This window comes from Panthera onca, chromosome B1, assembly GCF_046562875.1.
Source record: "Panthera onca isolate mPanOnc1 chromosome B1, mPanOnc1 haplotype 2, whole genome shotgun sequence".
Taxonomy (NCBI): Eukaryota; Metazoa; Chordata; class Mammalia; order Carnivora; family Felidae; genus Panthera; species Panthera onca.
The window spans coordinates 204,129,884-204,150,157 of NC_138342.1; the positions used below are offsets into that span (position 1 = coordinate 204,129,884).

Below are 20,274 nucleotides of genomic sequence, written 5' to 3' on the forward strand. Positions count from 1 at the left end.
GCAGCTCATCTAGGCCAGGGCCAGGCCAGTCCCACAGAGGGGCAGGGGAGGAAGGGCTTCTGACAGCTCACCCCGCAAAACCCGAAGCGTGATTCACCACCTCTCAAGAACATTTATAGAAACACAATCTTCGGCGCCCAACAAGGTAACATTCTCAGGGAAATTCACAACACTAAACGTCTATCAGGGAGGGAGGAGTCTCAAATCACTCACCGCATCTTCGATCTTTAAAAAAGAAAAAAAAAAGGGAATCAATCAAAGCAAACTGAAACCAAAGTAAGTAGAAGAAAGGAAAGAATCACAACCAGAAGGCTTATGGGAGAAACAGAACATACAAAAATAATGCTGAAAATCAATGACGTAAAATCTGGCTCATTGAGATCATTAAAACTGGCAACATTGATTGGGGAGGACAGAAGCAGAGAACGTTCAAACTCACGGCATCCCTAACAGGAGCAACACACAGTCACAGGTGCTCAGATACTGAAAGCAAGATGAGGGAAGGTTATGAACAACCTGACTCCAGCAAACCCGAAAACCTCGGTGCTTCTCCATGGGGTGGGAGGGGAGGGCCGCCCCTCAAGGCCACTCGGCAATGTCTGGAGACACTTCTGTGTTCACGGCTGGAGGGAGAGTGCGGCTGGAGGTCTGGGATGCTGAACATCCCACCACACCGCAGGACCGCTCTGACCACGAGAATTACTGGTTCAGAATGCAGAACTGCCCCTTAGACACCATCACTGCACCTGTACAGGCTCCCAAGGTTAGAGCTCTGCTCTCTGAAGCAGAACCCACGAAAACTACCTCATCCAGCAACCAGGTGTCTCGGCTGAAGGCACGTGAGCCACAAGCCAGTGTGGGTGCTGGTCTGATGGCATAGGCGGCAGCAGCAAAGGGGAGTCCCAGGGAGGGAGGAGCCCTGGCAGCTCCCTCACCTCCAGTCCCGTTTGGGGATGAAGGCTAGTGTTCTCACCTCACATGGGAGAAGCGCACCCTTAAGGCAAGCTGCTGTTCCTTGTAGAACAGGGGGTGGAGGAAGGTGGGGGTGGGCAGGCAGCCAAGTGGCTCCAAACCCACGTCTCAGCAGCTGCCCTGCACCTCCGAGAAGCCCACGCTGTGAGTGACCCCTCCCCAGGAGCAATGCCAAGACACAACCACCGACGTCAGAACTGGTTTTCAAGCTTCCTGGCGCCCACGTTGTGCCCACGCGGCCCTCCCCCACTTGGGGAACGCGCGTTCTGGGGGAAGTCTCCTTGTCCCAAGGGGTCCCAGCGGTGGGGCTGACAGCCTTTATCCAGCCCCATGTAAAGGTCTGTGATGGCCTAATATCCTTTGTAACAAACTCCTTTTCTGCTCAAACAGACCAGAATGAATTCTGTTCTTCAACCAAGAACCCCAGCTAGCCCACAGAGGAAGGGGGCACCGCCTGTTTTGAGCTTCAAGGACTCTAACAAGTTAAGAGCCCTGAAGAGGCATCATGGATGGTCCCTGCGGGAGCAGAGGGACAAGTAGATTTTAAAGGGAAAGCTTGCGGCACCTGGCTGGCTCAGTCTAAAGAGCGTGCGACTCTTGACCTCGGGGTTGTGAGTTTGAGACCCATGTCAAGTGGAGAGATTACTTAAACCAATAAATAACCTGTACAAAAAATAATAAAAATAAAAATAAATAAAAATAAAAGGACAGGTTCGCCTCATGTGTCCCCAAAGGCTCTTACACAAAACTGAAGTCCCCCCCGCAGGGCAACCCGTGCTCCTGGCTGTGAAGAGTGACGCCCAAAGGCAGCACTGCTTTCTGAGAATACCACATAAGCAGAAGAAGATACTAGCAAAGGGAGATGCAAACATGATAGGGCACTGAGTGACACACGAGGGGACAAAGGAGCGTCATGGGAAGTGCCAGCCACACTTCCATGAGCCACGTTCATCCAGGCTCATGTCTTGTGGACAGAGAGACGAGACACACTGCACGCACCCTCTGTTCCCAGATCAGACGGAAGGCCCTACTAGGGGGGCTGCAGCTGACGGTGTGGTCTACCCGCTGGCCCTGGCGGGGGTGGGGGGGGGGGGGGCAGCTCCAGCTGATGGTGTGGTCTACCCGCTGGCCCTGGAGGGGGTGGGGGGGCAGCTCCAGCTGATGGTGTGGTCTACCCGCTGGCCCTGGGGAGGGAAGGCCACAGCCCTGCCCTCACGTGTCTCCGGCCGTGTCTGCAGGCAGGTACATGGTGGGTGTGGCCGTTGGGGAGTCCTGGAACACCGTGTACCGGGGATTTGGGGACGTGAGGCAGTCCACACGCTGTGGTTCGGACCCGTGTGTATCTGCTCACTGTCACCTGCTCTGTGGACCTGCTCCCGGGTCCCTCCACACAGACACAAACGCAGAACCACCACCACCGATGCCACATGAAGGCGTCCACCAGGAACCACTGCGAAGGAACCAGAGCCCTGCCGGGGAAGCTCCATTCCACAGGAGCTGGCTTCCTCCACGGCTACCACTTGCTCATGCGGGACACAGACGCGCTGCTCTGAGGCCACACTTCCAACAGGCCTGACCTCATCAGAGCGCTCACCACGTCCCCAGGTATGACAGAGCAGCCACCCGTGTGCCTGGAGCGCGTCCTCCCTCCCGCCGCCCGCCCAGAGGACAGAGGACAGAAGGAAAGCAGGAACATTACCTGAGCGGTCCCCATGGCGGCCGGGCTGGGTGCAGGCCGAGCGTCCCAGGGCAGCTGTGCTGAAACCGGGCCGGGCTTACGGCCGCGCCTCAGGTGCAGGGAAGGCCTAAGATGAGGAACGGATAGAAATGGGGAAAATATGATAAAAAAAAAAAGATAAGCAACCTCCCCCCTGGAAAAGAAAATACATGGGAAGTGCCTGGAAAACAAACCACTGAGCAAAACTTCCATCACCTGAGAACAGCACTTTGGCAGAGAAGCTACGTATGAAAAACGACACAGGGTCCCAAAATGACACGTCGTGTAAGTGCAGATGTAGGCTTTCATGATGAAAAGTACTTCATTTCTCAGTCGGGGCCCGAAATTGCGATACGTCAGCTTTCCCCACTTGAAAATATGCAACCAGAAATAACGCGACGTACTCTGAATCAGAGGTATGATCTCTCCAATAACCCAATGGCAGAAGCAGCATTTGCAACCTTGGGCTAGCTCCGCAAGGAACCAGGCAGATTCCAAGAAACAAGAGCAGTACCAGGAATATTAACAATTGCTCATCCTCTTTCCAGGAAAAAGAAAATAGCACTACACCCCGATAAATATGAGGGCAGCATTTAAAAATGCTAGAACATACATTTTGATAATTCTAAAATTATCTGCTTTTTTCATTGCACATGGACACATCAAATTACTATTGCCCCCAACCATCACCACCAAGTGAATCAGACGAAATAGGAAAAGGAGCCTCCAGAGGAGACGTGTTTATACCATCACGCCAGAAAAACACGCTTGCTTTTTCTCTTTGTAAGCTACTATGACCACAAAATACTTATCTATGTATACTTGACGTGGCCCTCAAAAACACTGATCAGGTTCTATAAATTTCTATGAAGGCCAGAGGTCCTGCTTAGATGCACCCCATCTTCCAAAACTTATTCTGTCACCAAACTCTGGCCAAATGGTCACGTTACAAAATGCTGTACTTACTTTCAAATGTATGAGTCCAAGAAGGTAAGAAAATCAGCTGTTTTTTTACGTTAGCAAGGACAGTCTGCAAATACAGATAATAACACACAAACTGAAAATTAACCCCTGGTTTCCGGGAATCACTTACTAGATGTCTGCTGTGACTGTCCCCTAAACTGTGTATTTATTTCCAGGCATTTCCTGTTGAAATTCTGCCTTTCCAGAACTGACACACTGCTGTTCACTCACTAGCTTCCTGCACCAGGATCTCCCCGTATTTTCCTGCCTGAACACTCACACTGACCGCACAAACCCCTTACTTTTGGGCATCTGGGTTGTTTCCAATTTTCCCCATTTGCTGAGAATTGTGCACACATTTTCATATGCTTCTCGGTGCGTTTGTGCAGAACAGATTTCCAGGAGTGGAGTCCCCGGGTCACGGGACTTGCACGTTTTTAGTCCACAACACTGCCATGCGTGTGCCAGTGCTCACATCACACGTCGCCAGGTTTTCTGCATGGCTCTGGGGGAAGAAAAGTTTCCCGCTGTTTCCGTGGATTTGGAAGAACTTTTGTTGTGATTATTGATCAAACTTCTTTCCATGCAAACTGCCTGTTCTATAGATTTGTCCGCTCCTTCTGGGGGAAATTCCTAATTACCATGTAGTATCTCTTTACATATTCCAGACCGTCTGTCTGCTCTATAGGCTGCAACGGTTTTCCTTCTTTCTCACGCGTTAACTCCCTCGGTGGTGTCCTTCCAACAACCTAGGTGCATTTGATAGAATTTATGTCCAAATCTACCAATCCCTTCTCTAAGGGCTTCTGTCATTACCCAGATCTTCCCAACTCCACAATTTAAAAAAACACATTCGACTAAATTTTGTTTTAGCATTTCTACAACTATTTCTAACAATTAGATCATTGATGTGTTTGGAACTTTTTTGAGATGCCAAGTAGAAAAGTTACTTTCTCTCCAACGGCTAACCAATGATCCCAACAAATTTGCCTAATAATCCATATTTTATCCACCAACTTGAAAATGCCACTTCACGCAGAAAAGACTGTCACACAGATCAATTGATCTCCCGTAGCATTTGTACATGTGTTTCTCTCTAGCAGACCAGAACTCCCACTATACAGATCTTCCTTAAAACTTTACTGGACACCTTGTGAATTCATTCTTCTGTATTAACTTTATCATCCCTTAATCAAATCCCACTCCCCACCTCCACTGCCCCCCCCCCCGAAACAGGTTTTGATTGAAGTTCTCTCTCTCTCTCTCACACACACACCTGAAGTGAAGTGATAGGTTTTAATACTAAATTTGCCATTAAAGTGTACTTCCCTACCAAGCACTAGGTAATGTTTTACGTCCTTTCCACATATTTCAAAGTCTGGTTTTGTTCCCCCCTATAGACCTCAAACATTCCTGTTTTCTCCCAAGGTGTTTTGTAGGGTTTATTGTTTCTGATACTGGACCTATTTTGCCATTACTTTATCACATGCAGTACAGTTCATGGTTTTTATTTTACTGAGCTTGTATTTGCTGTACATAATCCATGTTCCTACTTATCTAATAGATTTTGTATGGTCTCTTCCCTTTTCCACTGAGCATTTCTAATATTTTGTCTCTTTTACTTTCCCATATAACCTTAACTGGAGACCCCAGAATAAGAGGGACTAATGGTGAGAATTCCACACTTTAGAATTTCCCAATAACTGTCTGCTTGCTTCAGGGTTTCTGATTATATTCTGAACCCTATTAAGGAACTGTCCTGCCATTACTCCCTCTCAGAATTTTATCCTAAGTGACTGCTGTATTGTTTCAAGGTCCTTCGGTGTTTAGGATACATCCGTGTTTTTTTTTTTCTTTTAACATGCTCATCCTACAGATTACTAACATAGAGATCCTATTATTGAAAGAATCTTGCTTTTACAGACTAAGCCATTTGGTCATATTAGATATACAATTAGATGCAACTTGCCAATATTTTGCTTAGGAAATTTATATTTATATTCTTAAGTAAAATTAGCCTTTTTCTACTATATTATCAAGTTTGGTAATTACTCATTAAAAGAGAGTGATGGTGGGCGCCCAAGTGGCTCAGTCAGTAAAGAATCCAACTCTTGATGTCAGCTCAGGTCATGATCTCACAGTTCATGGGATCAAGCCCCACATCAGGCTCTGTGCTGATAGCATGGAGCCTGCCTGGGATTCTCTCTCCTTCTCCCTCTCTTGCTGCCCCTACCCTTCCTTCTCTTTCTCTCTCTGTCTCAAAATAAAAAAAAAAAAAAAAAAAACTCAAAAAAAAGAGAGTAATGGTTATAACTCTTAACTAGTTTAGATAACAGAATTATCAATTCGTAGATATTTGTATAGAGTTCACCCATAAAACTGATCCAGCATCTTTCACAAAAGTACATCTAAGGAAAATTTTAATTTTCCCATGGTTACTAGTCCATTCACATTTTCTAGCTTTGTCAGATCAACTTATTTCACTTATATTCACCAAGAAAACCAAACATTTCATCTTGATTTTCAAATTTCAGCAAAAAATTTCTGCTGATAATATGGTCCTTTTAACTGTGATTCTGTCACACTCTTTATCCTTAACTCTTCACACTGTTAAATTTTTTTTTTAATTAATCTTGCACAAGTTTATTCGCAAGACATTTTTTGCATCTTCTTTGTTGTTGAACATTGAATTAATGCTTTTCTGTATTTTTAATTGAAATATAATAACGTTATGTTAAAGACCCATAGGATTCTGTATTGTATTCAATGTGATCTGACCGTTTTTGTTTGTAATGTCTAAGTTTCACCCTCCCATGTTTATTGTGATTACTGATAAACTGGGATTATATTGTCCTGATAGTTCGTGTTTAATTTGTTTTTCTTTGTACTTTATTCTTTACTGCCTTACAACAGGACTTTTCACTACTTTCTCAGTGCCTATACGTCCTATTTCTCCCTTAACAGTTTTTGTTTTTTTGTTTTTTTTTTTTTTGTTTTTTTTTTTTTATTTTTGGGACAGAGAGAGACAGAGCATGAACGGGGGAGGGGCAGAGAGAGAGGGAGACACAGAATCAGAAACAGGCTCCAGGCTCCGAGCCATCAGCCCAGAGCCTGACGCGGGGCTCGAACTCACGGACCGCGAGATCGTGACCTGGCTGAAGTCGGACGCTTAACCGACTGCGCCACCCAGGCGCCCCACCCTTAACAGTTTTAACATAGGCAATTAAACATGTATTTTTCTAGCAAAGCCACTGGTTAAAACAGTATCTCCAATATCCTCTTGAATAAAAGAACTTTAGGGTGCTCACACTTCCCCCCAAGTTCAGAATGCCCTCCCCATACTGCAGCTGCTCTGATGTTACTACTGTGTGGATGCCAAACACGATTGCTCATTAAACAAAAGAAAACAAATCACTTATTCTGAAATCAATACTTATAAATTAATGTGCTCTTGATCTCTTTGCTACCATGCTTCTGGGTTCATTTTTCCTCATGCTCAAAAATATCTTCTTGTTTTTCTTTCAACATGGTCTCTGTGTGGCAAACTTTCCAGGTCCTTATATGTCTGAAAATGTCTTTATTTTGCCCTCAGGATTGAATGACAGTTACATAAGTATGGAATTCAAGAAATCCAACAGATAGCTTCAGGCATCTGTTGTTACCTTTGAGAAATTTCTCATCAATCTTCAAGCAATTTCTGTTCTCTTAACTAATAAGTCTTTCAGGATTCCGTCTTTACCCTGGATACCGCTGTGTTTTACAAGGATGGCTCAAGATGTGTGTCTTGTTGGCCTATTCTGTCCTAGAAGGTGGTACAAGTTTTCTGTATCCATTTTTTCACTTAAATTCCAATTTTAATTTTTTATTTAAATTCCAATTAGTTAACATACAGTATAATAGTGGCTTCAGGTGTACAAATAGGGATTCAACACTTCCGTACAAAAACCGGTGCCCATCATGACAGGTTCGTCCTTAATCCCCATCACCTGTTTCCCCCATCCCCCCACCGACCTCCCCTCTGGTGACCGTTGGTATGTTCTCCGGAGTTGAGTCTGTTTCTTGGTTTGTTGTCTCTCTCTCTTTTTCCCTTTGCTCATTTGTTTTGTTTCTTAAATTCTACATACAATTGAAACCCTGTGGTATTTGTCAGGCGGTACACATTTTCGATCTGAAAACAGTTTTCCTCGATTTGGGAAGATTATTGGCCATTTTATCACAAATACAAACTCACCCCTACTATTTATTTCTTTAGCTTCTATCAGATGCATGTGCTGCCTTTTAGATCTATTCACTGACTGTAGTTTCTCATCTGCTCTCTTTTTGTGCTTAATACTAGGAAATTTCTCCAGCTTCATCTTCTAGTTCACTACTTTTTTTTCAGCTATGTCTGATCTGTGAATATTTACTGAGTTCTATTTTCAAGGGCCATAATTTCTATAATATTTCTAACTGGTTCTTTCACATCATCTCCTACTCTTTCTGCACAGCTGTCCCACATAGCACACGGGCTAAAAACAGGGATCTGAGCACAACCGAATCCGGGATCCAGTCTTCATTAGGAACACTTCCTCAGAACGTCAGTTACATAAGCACTTTGTGCTGTTTCCTAACGTGTAAAATGGAGCTAACAACAGGACCGACGACATACGGTAGTTGTGCGGCTTGAGGGAGTCCTTCCTGTGGAGTCCTCAGAACACCGATGGGAACATCTTAAGACTCAACACATGTTGCAAACATGGTCTCTGGGAAGAAAGTGCTCATCCACAGAGTTTACACCCGGTGCACCTGTGGGCCTGTTACTTCAGTCACTCACACTGATCCAAGTGTGCACGATGTCTATTCTAATCTCCACTGCTTCTAACTTGAAGGAAAAAGAAAACGAAATCTTGTTCTACCGTTCTTCCCTTTTCATGGCCTCCCGCTCCTAGTGTACAGATGAGCCTTGGCATCTTTTTCTGAATCTTCTTCCCGTTTATCCTTTAAATTTACTTCACCAGGAGGCTGCCCTCTGTACTTCAGTGTGTCCTGTCTTCCAAGCGATGACTGCATTTCGATGGCCTGTTTTTCCTCACCTGTTCATCCTCCTCTCTCACACTCTGAGCAGCCAGGAGTCATTCTTCTGGGGCTCCAGAAAGCCGAGAAGCAGGGTGACAAGCATCTCCTTCCTGATTCGCTGGGAAAATGTGGACTCTCCATCAGTGAGGAAAGCAGGGACTTCAGACTTTTAGGCTCTTCTGAGGATGTAGAGCTGGGGTGGCGGAAAGGCCTGTGCTCCCCCAGCTCCCGAGGGAGAACGTTCAGGGGGCAGGCCCCTGGGTGAGGGTCCAATCAGCAGCACCTCTGAGCTTTCTAGGCCCTCAACCTCCTTTAGGACCACACTGTGTAACTGTAATATGCATTTAACTTTCCATTTTTATTCTTCAGTGCTGAAAAGAACAGGTTTTAAGAAATCACATATACACACACACAGGCTTCAAGGATGCAAAGCAGAGCAAGGTCCCTATTTACATTTTACATGGGTATTTTCCCAAATAAAAAAAAATTTTTAAAAAGACAAAATTATAGGAATCTACTTTCAAAATCACAAAACGTTTTCCTGATTATAGCATACATATACGAATATAAATATTACACCAAATATTACCTAATTTCTCATATCTACAACTATTTTAATTGACCATCCCAAAATATCTCAGGTACTTTTTATCTTTCGAAAAGGAACATGAACCACCATGTTATATCCTTGTGATAACAGGAACTGAGCTCACCGTATGTTCGCTGTACTGCTCCCTTAGTATTATGAGAAAATATAGACATTTCAAGTTCTATTTAGTTGGCTGGAAGGTAATCAAGTCAATAGCATAAAAATGTCTTCTATTATAGTTAAGAAGTGCTTATGGCAAAGCATAACCGAGTAATGCAAAATAATTCCACATGCAATTCTACTGATCTCATTTTGCCACTTAAATGATACACAGAGATCAATCATTCCCTCACCGGACCCCGCCAGCCAAAGCAATCATCATCCCTATTTTCCAGCAAACATGAATTAACCACTTTCCACATTTCCACACACATGGAGAAAAAGTAGAATGTGTCCATAAAGATGTGTACAGACCTTCACCTTGATGTGATTCTTCTACTAAGTATCATAAATTGAGGCTCAGGTCTGAAAGTATGAACAGAACGATGAACAACTTGAAAATAATTCATTCAACATTATCAATTCAGGTAAGTATTATGATAGCATTGTTTTTCCTCTAGCCATTAAATTAGAGGTGCCCACGTAATAGCAAGCGTCTATGTTTACAGAATGAGATTGTCTAATAAAATTTTTATATACAAAAATATCTACTCAAAAGGACTATTAAATTCCACCAATGTGTTGTAAATTCGAATTTCACTGTACGCATGTTAGCATAATGACTATGGTTCCTTAAATTCAACTTTTCCCGTACTCCAGAGTTCCATGTCTTAATTTCAATCTGATTTCTCCACCCAGATTAGAAACTTAGTTCATATATTCATTTGTCTTCTAAGTATTTAAGTTTATTTTTTTAGTCATCTCTACACCCAACGTGGGGCTCGAACTCACGACCCCGAGATCTAGAGGTGGATGCTCCACGACTGAGCCAGCCGTGTCTTCTAACTGGTAGTCTGTCATCACCATCTTCACCAATGTCTGCTGAAATTTCCTCAACACCAAAACCAATGGCACACGGTTGATTTAATCCCATCTGATTCCTCTATAACATATTACTCTAGGACTACAGGCTTTTTAATATTTATTGGGCGGTGGGGGGGGGGGGGGGGGGAGGGCGAGAAAGAGAGAAAATCCCAAGCAGGCTCCATTCTGTCAGTGCAGAGCCCAATATGGGACGGGGCTCAAACTCACAAACCACAAGATCATGACCTGAGCTGAAATCAAGAGTTGAACGCCTGACTGACTGAGCCACTCAGGCGCCTCTAGGATTACAGATTTAACTGAAATGTCACAGGCATCTCATTATTAAAAAGAAATCAAGGCTAAACTGCCTTCTCTAATACATGACATCTCCGACACAGACCGATCTTTCCTTCGTCTGAGCACCTGCATCCTATCACCTGAGCTGCCCCGTCTTCCACGTCAGACTCCTCTGCAGGAAGACAGCAGAGCGGTCACTGTGAGCCCAGGGCAGCAGGCGGCCAGAACACAGAACATTCCTACCCACCGTCCCACAGCTGCATGCAGTGCACGTGACACACGGCGGGACAGGGACACATACCATCATTTGGAACAAAGTCACGTGCACGGGCTGAGGCTTGGGCTCAGATGGCCTTCAGGCTCAGGCCGCAGCAACCTGAGCCTGGTCTCCGGCCTGGCAGGCTGCCTGCAGATTTCAGACGTCCAGTCTCTGCAGTCATGTGAGCCCACTTCCTGCATCAATCAGTCTCTCTCCAGATAGAGAGAGACACAGGTAGAGATACACATCCTATCAGCTCTGTCTTAGTAGCAATCACATTGTGTCTGGCGGCAGGTAATAGAAAAATGAACTCAGGGCGCCTGGGTGGCTCAGTCGGTTGAATTGGCTCTTGATTTCGGCTCAGGTCATGATCCCAGGGTTGTGCGCTGAAGCCCTGCGTCAGGCTCTGCACTGAGTATGGAGCCTGCTTGAGATTGTCTCTCCTTCCCTCTCTTTCCACCCACCTCTGCCCCCTGCCCCTGCTTGTGCTCACTCTGAAAAGAAAGAGAAGAAAGAGGAAAGAAGGAAAGGGAAAGGGAAAGGGAAAGGGAAAGGGAAAGAGAAAGAGAAAGGGAAAGGGAAAGGGAAAGGGAAAGGGAAAGGGAAAGGGAAAGGGAAAGGGAAAGGGAAAGGAGGAAGAACTCAAACTCACTTAACAATAAAGGCGATTTATAGGCTCACAAGGCTGCACAGTCCAGAGCTCAGAACTGGTCTGACTGCCTGGCACCATGACCCCAAGCACTCGGAAACCCTCTCTTCCCCTGCTATCTTGTGATCACAGCTTCAGCCGAAAGCTGATGACACCTCACAGTGGCAGGAGGGCTGCTCAGAGCTCCCAGAGATTTCTTTGCTCACTTCCAGGGAGTGTGAGTTCCAGAAGAGGAAGCTTCTCTTTCTCAGAAACCGCTTTTCCAATTTCAAAGGCTTGGGTCAGGTAACGTGCCCACGTGATGGACCCAGCTTCCTCCACGGCTCCTGGGCTGCCGCGGGACACTGGGAAGAGCGGCGGTAACGCAGAGGACCTCGCAACAGACACGAGCGTCCTCATCGGGACAGCAGAGGTAAAGGTGGGGGCAGTTCCTGCTCACTGTGCACGCTCACCCTTCAGTCCTCCTCTCCGTCAGCCCCTCACTCCTCACAGGTGTTCCAGCAGGAGCCCAAGCCCGCAGCTACCTACATGCCGTCGTTAACGGAAGGTCCTCTAATCACGTTTGCTATTCCATTTAGACATGTGTCCCTAAGCGAAACAAGTGCAATTCTAAACGCCGGACCCCTTTCGGGTGGGGACTGAGTGAGTGCTGCACAGGTCGGCACAGCGAGAAAACCCACGCACGGCAAGACTAAGACACGGGTTCACGAGTCACTGCCAACCACCTTCCTTCTGCCTTCAGTTTAAAAAAATCTTCAATAAACAAACTGGATAAGAAAACTCAGACCTTTTTAGATCCTTGTGTTGAAAACGGTGTTAAATTTGTTTAGTAAACAAAGGTTCTGGAAAACTGTGATGTGGCACATGTCACAGATTAAGAACTCCACAACGGTTTACAGTGGAGTGAAGTTCATTTGTAGAATGTACTTCGAGAACAGTAGGTGGCAAAGGGCTTTGTGTGAAATCCAATCATCAGGGCATTAGGCGTTTACATCTTCTTATCTGCAATTGTTTTATAATTGCTGTATTGCCATTAGCATACGATGGGCAATGGTGTGTACCAGACGAGCAACTCTGTATTCTGCTTAATATTTTAACTAATGACCAAAGAGGAGAATTTCATTATAAAATGCATTCTGAATAATATCGAATGATCACGTGGTGCAAGAACCGGAAGAAGTGGAGGAATTAAAAGAGGTCAGAGGTGGAGACAGTAAAGCTGCGTTCGGTTCACGGTGAAGTCCAGGCACTGCACACAGACGAGGCAGACCTGGGCTCAGAGACGCCTCCCCGATCACGAGTAGACCAGTGAAAGGGCCTGAGAGTGCATCACGGTAAACCCCAATTTTACCGCAGGACCCACCCCTACTGAGGAAAAGGGTTTTATCCCACACGTCACCACCCACAGAGGCTCACAGGGGAGGTCTCCTCCAGGGCCTCACAGACCAAAGGCCAGCACCATTTTCCTGGCAAGTCAGAAGGACAACCAGCCAGTACTTCCCATGACAGAGTCCATTCCAGAGAACAAAACAGGACAGTAAAAGGAATCCTGACAAGCACTCCTCATGCTGGAGGAACCACAGGCCTTCTGTTCTCTGGTGGTGCCCTCAGTGACATCCAGCGTGAGACCACCAACGAACACACCTACCTCATATTAACAGATCTACTCACAGGAAAAATACCTCCATTTTTTTTTTTTTTTTTAAATTTTTTTTAACGTTTATTTATTTTTGAGACAGAGAGAGACAGAGCATGAACAGGGGAGGGGCAGAGAGAGAGGAAGACACAGAATCGGAAGCAGGCTCCAGGCTCTGAGCCATCAGCCCAGAGCCCGACGCGGGGCTCGAACTCGCGGACTGCGAGATCGTGACCCGAGCTGAAGTCGGACGCCCAACCGACTGAGCCACCCAGGCGCCCCAATACCTCCATTTTTTACTGAGGTCAAGTTCACTCGCAGCAGTAGACGTGTTCTAACTCGTAATAAGAGGAAGCCCTCCTATCCATGGTCCCGTTTTTCCCAACGCTCTGCTCTGACGCACCCCCTTCGAACCAGGCAGGGCTGTGCTGGGTGGGAGAGAAGCTGGAAATGGCTGGGACACCTGGGGGGTGCATGAAATAAGCCGCCAGTACACTGTGCGAGAGGGCACGTGTGTGTCCACGCTCAGAAATGGACTTCCTAAGCAGGAGAGGTTTAGATCACATCACAGGGCCATGAAGAAGTGAGAAGATCCCCGGACAAACTGTCAGATGGTGAGAGAGAACCTCACACGGGGATTTACAGCCCTTTCCAGGCACGCTCTGATTCAGGGAGTCTCAGCACACCAGCAGAGGCGGCCCCACATGAGGACACCACAGACACATATAAAATGGGAAGAAGATATTCTAATTTGAAAGGTGCCATTTTGAAAGGTACTGAGTGTTAAGTACGAATGTTAGGATGGGGTAAATCAGGTATTTATTTATCTAGGGTGGGGTAATATCCACCACAAACTTACGGTAGCCTGTGTACCTCTGGTGTGGAGAAATCATACTGCCTCTTACCTACCCGTGCACCCGTGTGGACAGAAGGCCGCTCCACTGGGGCGCTCACTGACACACCTGAGATCGCACCTGGGGACCACTCAGGGGTTAGCTCTGCCGCCCACTCCCCGTCCCCCCGAAGGCACAGGTCCCAATCAGCAGCTCTCTCCTATTCTCCTCAGGGAAGGGGTGAAGCAGCCTCCCAGGGGCCCATTCCCTCCCACAGGAGAGAGGAAACCTCCCTGGGGCTCAGCAGACCCGGGAACACATTCTGATGACCAAGAAAGAGGAACAGACCTCACACATCTCTGCCTCTGGGCCCTTCCTCCCTCAGTGACATTCACCATCACACACAGGCCCTTCCTTTAAGATCCACGTGCACATCCCAACCCTTCCCGCACCCAACACCTGCACACAGAAGGACGTCACCAACAGATAATGTTCAACCAGCGCAACTCCTATCTGTCAACCCTGGTGACACGCAGCCTGAGGACCCCTGTGTCACTTTGTAACACATGGAGCACGTCATCTTCTTAGGGCTTCACACCAGCCACTGGACAGGCAACCTTGAGATGGATCAGCACAAAACAACACACTTTACAGGAGCCACAGCCAGGACTCCATTTCCGATCTGACTTCAAGTCAGTCGTATGTTCCAAAGGACCTACTACGTCACCAGCCACTCTCTGCTTCATTTTACAACAGAGCCCAGGTCCTACCTTCCCTCCTGAGGCTCCCTGGGGCTCCCACCCCCTGCCCCCCGCCCGGGGCTGTCTGTACCGCCCCCACCCTCTGCTGCTTATTCCCTGCCCTTTCCCCTTCCTTCATTTCCTCTTAACCACTGTCCTCCGCGTGTCAAAAGGAGCTTTATGTTCAAAGGGAAAGAGGTAACAGGAAAGATGGCTAAGAAACTGCCTTTTGGATATGGGGGGAAAGAGATCAGATTGTACAGAAAACAGACCTACCTTAACGGTAATCTCTCTCCTCGGGCTTTTGTCCAGCATAACACAAGAGAGCAAGAGCTTAGTGTTTAGGGAAGAAGCACGGATGCTTTGTGCTCCCAGCCCAGAGGGAAACCTGAGGAAACCAAAAGCCATCACAGAGGAAGCAAAACTCCAAAAACAAGACATTTATGAGAAATAGGACATCTGAAGGCACAGAAACTCTCGGAGTCGAGAATTATCTGAGGTCCTCCGCCCGAGCCCAGAGATGCACACATTACAACTAGGTGTCTCCACTCTGGAGCAGCATGGGGATCACACACCCCCAATCCTACCACTGCGTCATGAAGTGTCTCTGCTTCTCGTTCCTGCCAGTCTGGCTCTTCAGCATCCTGGCCATGAAGTAAGGGGAATAATCTGGCATCCGTCCTTTTACATAGTGCTAATTTATAAAACCTCTTCAGAAAGAGCGATGTAACACTGACAGGTGTAGCTGAGTAGGACCACCCACTGCCTCACTGACTGAAGGCTACAGACACAAAGATGCTTCATCACCCATGATTTCTCTGAATTGCACAAGAAATGGCTGACAGAGTAAATGGAGCTCTGGCTTCCAAGTCAAGCATCTAAAACTGTAGCATGTACCACAGTGGACAAGAAGTTAAAAACAACCCACACATTTACTTGTCTTTGCCTGTGGGGCACCTATCCCTCATCCCCTGGCTCTGCCTTGATCCTCCTTTGGGACTACCCCCCACCCCCATCAACCCACAAGGGAACCTGCCCTCCTGCAGGGCTGGGCCCACGATCCAGACCCGGTCAGGCCGTGCAGTCTGCCCCCCCACACACGCAAGGTGTCCAGAGCTGTGCACGCTAGTCATGGACCAGAGGACAGTTGCTACTATGAGCTTTGGTGGAATGACTGGGCATGACTTCCGAGATAATGTAAGGCTGCAGGTGCCACAGGCTACCAGGTGGAGAAGGCCACCCGAGAGAAACCACAAGGGCCTCAGGCAGGGGACAGAGAATCCACACCCTAATGCCTCCACTTACATGACCCTGTATACGGGTCTCATACACACCCTGAGTGTTTGTAGACCATAATGAGCTGAGAAGCTGTCACCTGTAATGAAATAAACCCCACCTGATTGAGGAAGCTACACGTCTATCATAGTAAAATGTTGCCTCACATCTTCTGGTTCTAAGATCTTACCTTATGCCCAATTTTCCATGGGGTTTCCAAATGGTCTTGGCAAAGTAAATTAGCAAAATATAGCATCCTGTCTTTTTTGTCTTCAAGATGGAAGGGCTAGAAGGGGAAACCCAGCAAGAACTAACAGTCCAGGTTGAAATCTGAATGTAGTTTCCCACAGAAATGTAATTATAAGTGTTGGTTAGGTTCCCAGCTCTGTTCGTGTCCAAACAAATGAGAAAAGATGAACTCAGAGTGGTATATAGGACATGGGGAACTATAGCTTAAAAAAATCATACTGCAGATCCTTCTGGAACCCTAGAAACTGCAGGTGGTTTTGGAGTTCAAGACAAGTAACACTAAGAACATACCAAAACACGGCCCTCCTGAAGCTGGGAACGACCAGCTCCAAATGCACTCCCCCAGAAAAGACCCACACAGCTTTGGGGGCAATCACAGAAATGGCTTCCCAGACCTGGGAAAGTACCCTGATGAGATGAGACAGACCTGGGAAGGACCACAGGGAGCAGTGAGGGGGCGAAGGTTGGAGCTGCCATTTCTAAAGCTCCACTCCCACTACAATTCCACCAAGACGTTTATTCTTGGCATTTAAAAGGGGGAAAAATGGCACCTCGGTGTCTCAGTTGGTTAAGCATCCAACTCTTTTTTTATTATTATTAAATATACTTTATTGTCAAATTGGTTTCCATACAACACCCAGTGTTCATCCCAACAGGTGCCCTCCTCAATACCCATCACCCACTTTCCCCTTTCCCTCACCGCCCCCCCCCCATCCACCCTCAGTTTGTTCTCAGTATCTAAGAGTCTCTTATGGTTTGCCTCCCTCCCTCTCTGTAACTTTTTTTTTCCCCTTCCCCTCCCCCTGGTCTTCTGTTAAGTTTCTTAGGATCCACATATGAGTGAAAACATATTAAGCATCCAACTCTTGATTTTGGCTCAGGTCATGGTCTCACAGTTCATGAGTTTGAGCCCCGAGTGACAGCACGGAGCCTGCTTGGGACTCTCTCTTTCTCTGTCCCTCCCCTGCTCATACTCCTAAAATAAGTAAATACACTTAAAAAAGTAAAAAGGAAAAAGGTAACTTTTGACAACTGCAGTTCACTTAGCAAATCCCACCCACTGCAAATTACGGGAGTGTCTGAAGGCTTAGGAAAAGGGAGACGAGTTTATAGAAATTAGGACACGCGGGTCCCTTTTGGGGCAACTTAAGCTGAATTACAGTGAAAACATTCCAAGAAAGTGTCCAGTATCCTGAGCGATAAGGAAGGAAATAATTAACTTCACACCCTCAAACACATTCGTGTCAGACTTTTCCTGGAAACCTTACAGGCTGCTGAGGCAGCATTCATTCCCGCAGCTGACCATAAACTGGGAACTGTAGAGCACAGGACAAACGAGGACACACGCTGCCCCCCGCCCCTTGCCACCACCCTCCTGGGATTTACTCCGAAATGGAGAGACAGATGTGTGTCAGGAGTGGCTTCCTGAGACCCACAGAGAATGTGATCTCACTGCAGAACAAGCCGGAGGGACAGAACATCTGCGGAAATTTAGCACAGACACAGACTCCATGACTGTTCACCTTCCCTTGAAGGTACGCAAGAGTCTGAAACCAGAGGCACACCTAAGACAAAGAAGAAAGTGGTTTCCTTAAAAATCCCAGAGTCCTGGCACTAAAGCAGACTGCAAGGAATCCTCTAGAACAGCTCTGCCTTTAATTCAATAACCCACTGTTAAATATGCGACTGTCTCCTGTTTCTGGAGATTTCTACACAGGCAAGTCCACGTGTATGCTGTGTGCGGAGGGCTCTGGCGTTCAGTCACCTACAATGTCGAGACGATGATTTCTTATTCTGAACCAACAGCCCCCCTGCTGCCTCTTAAATTCACCACGGACACCCCTCCTAACCTACTAAGAAGGCCACTTAACACTCACATTAGAGCTGGCAGGCGGATGTATTCAAGGACAAGCCTTTTTATCCAGAATTTAACTTCAAATTTAACTTGAAGGCCGTGGAGTTATATTTTCTTCCCAGTGTTTGAAAAACACTATTTCCAATCGATAGCGCAGTACAAATACAACATGCTCAGTTATGATGCTCAAAATTCAGCATGGGTACTGCAAAGTGGGAACATGAAATTCAAAGGGGCGCACTTCTCGGGCTGAAACAGACAAGTCCCTGTGGCCCAAGTATTTCTATTTTCCAGGAAAGCCTAATCTATTGAAATGGCCTCTGGACACTAACTGTATAATGGGATTTGAGTTTTAGAAAAGGCAGAACTGACAACTAACGAAAAGCAAAGTTCTGGATGTGCGCGCCGCATGGCCCTTCTCCACCAGCCCTGCTGGGCTTCCAGAGTCCCATCCTCACGAGACAGCGAACCACATGCCTCAAAGGTCCCTTTCACCTTCAATCAGAAAGATGCATGTGCAGGAGTTACAAAAGCAGATCAGATGCTGATTATTTTTAGACAGTCTACACTCTGTGTAGCGAGGAATAAACCATGAGCAAAAAACCCACTACAGCAGCAGGAATACACTCTGATTCTAGGAACAGAGAAAGGGATCAGTGGAAAGTGAGTCCTAGGTTGGGAGACACAATTCCGCACTGGGGAAACATGGAAAGTTCCGTATGGAGGATGGGACATTTGGGCCAAAGCCACTGAGACCTGAACAGGCAGGTCCAGGGACAGGGGCCAAGGTGGAGCCCTGACAGGGTGAGTGTGCAGGGAACAGCCAGTGTGCAACAGTGAACAGGAAAACCGAGGAGGAGAGTGGATTTGCGAGGGTCGCGAGGACACTTGAGCCAGGAAATATGGACTTGTTCCAGGACCAGAAGGGACCCAGTGATGACTAAGTCCAACAGTGAGGACGGGGCCAGCGCGGAGGCAAGAACAGCACAGAAGTCAGGCTCAGTGCAGGGCCGGGGACAGTGCAAGGGGTCAGCATGAAGGTCTGGGTCAACACAAAGGTCATGGCCAGCATCAGGGTCAGCACAAGGATCACAGTCAGCACGAGGGCCAGGGCCAGCACAAGGGGTCAGCACAAAAGTCAGGTTCGGCATGGGGGCGGGGACAGTGCAGGGGGTCAGCACAGAGATCAGGGTCAGTGTGAGGGTTGGGGCCAGCACAGGGGTTGACATCAGGCGTCCGAGTTACAAGGCAGATTTGGGAGGCAGGAAGCAAAGCGCCAGCCATGGCTGTGGCTGGAGTGGAAGGCGCAGTACAAAGCAGACAGCCTGTGGCACCCGCCTCATCCCTTCCTGGGGGACAGGCAGTGAGGAGGCATCTGGGCTCAGCCACACACAGAGCTGGGCTGGCTAATGGCTCCAGAACGGCACTGGTTCTTCCAGGTCCATGGTCACACTACACTGTGACACTACAGTGTGCCCTCCAGCACACTGTCCCCAAGCCCCGGAAAATGACCCAAGGCCAGCACAGAGCTGGGGCCGCAAGAGCTGGGGCACAGGTTCTCACGGGACCACCTTCTGAGGAGCCTCCTGTAGGCCGTCCTCTAATTCCCACGGTGTCTCCCGCCTCTCTCACCTCCTCACACCCTGCAGACTACTTAGCGCCCTGCCGTAGCCCTACCTTTTCTTTGACGCCTTCCCTACCTCCTCCGATCCCACGCATTTCTCCTTGCTCTGAACTGTCCATGTTGGAAATGACAACAGCGGGTCTGGCCTCCACTCGCGGTTGCCAGCGTCTTAGTCTCCAGCCTCCGCCTCTTAGGGGACAGCGGCAGCGCTTCGGGGTCAGCGCTGCTCCCACCCAGATATTACAGCGGCTGGAGAGCCTCAGACACCAATCTGCAGTCACAGGTTCACAGAGAGGCTTTCGTGAGCTGTGAGCTCGCATAACAGCTAACGTCATCCTCGCCTGGACCCCAGAGCTCAGCACAGAGCTGGGCACGTGTGAGGGCTGGAAAAAACACGTGGACAGGTCAACCCCCACGCGGTCAGCACCTCACAACCAACGCAGAGAAGGAGGTGAAGAAAACACGGCCCCAGAGTGGCCATCCCCCAGACACTGTCCCAGAGCGAGAAGGAATCACGGACACTGTCCTGCTGCGCTCA

General features: G+C 47.6%; 1 protein-coding gene across 5 annotated transcripts in view; it reads right to left on the bottom strand.

The window, feature by feature from the left end:
* Window positions 1-20,274, bottom strand: part of DLGAP2 (DLG associated protein 2) — a 777,915-nt gene that overhangs the window by 676,851 nt on the left and 80,790 nt on the right. For 2 of the 5 annotated variants that reach the window (XM_078445208.2, XM_078445204.2), the window contains exon 2: window positions 2,672-2,777. The exons of the other annotated variants lie outside the window; for them this stretch is intronic. In XM_078445208.2, coding sequence (XP_078301334.1) covers window positions 2,672-2,686 — 15 coding nt within the window. In that variant the 5' untranslated portion in view covers window positions 2,687-2,777. The remainder of the gene's footprint in view (window positions 1-2,671; window positions 2,778-20,274) is intronic. 5 annotated transcript variants of the gene reach the window in all.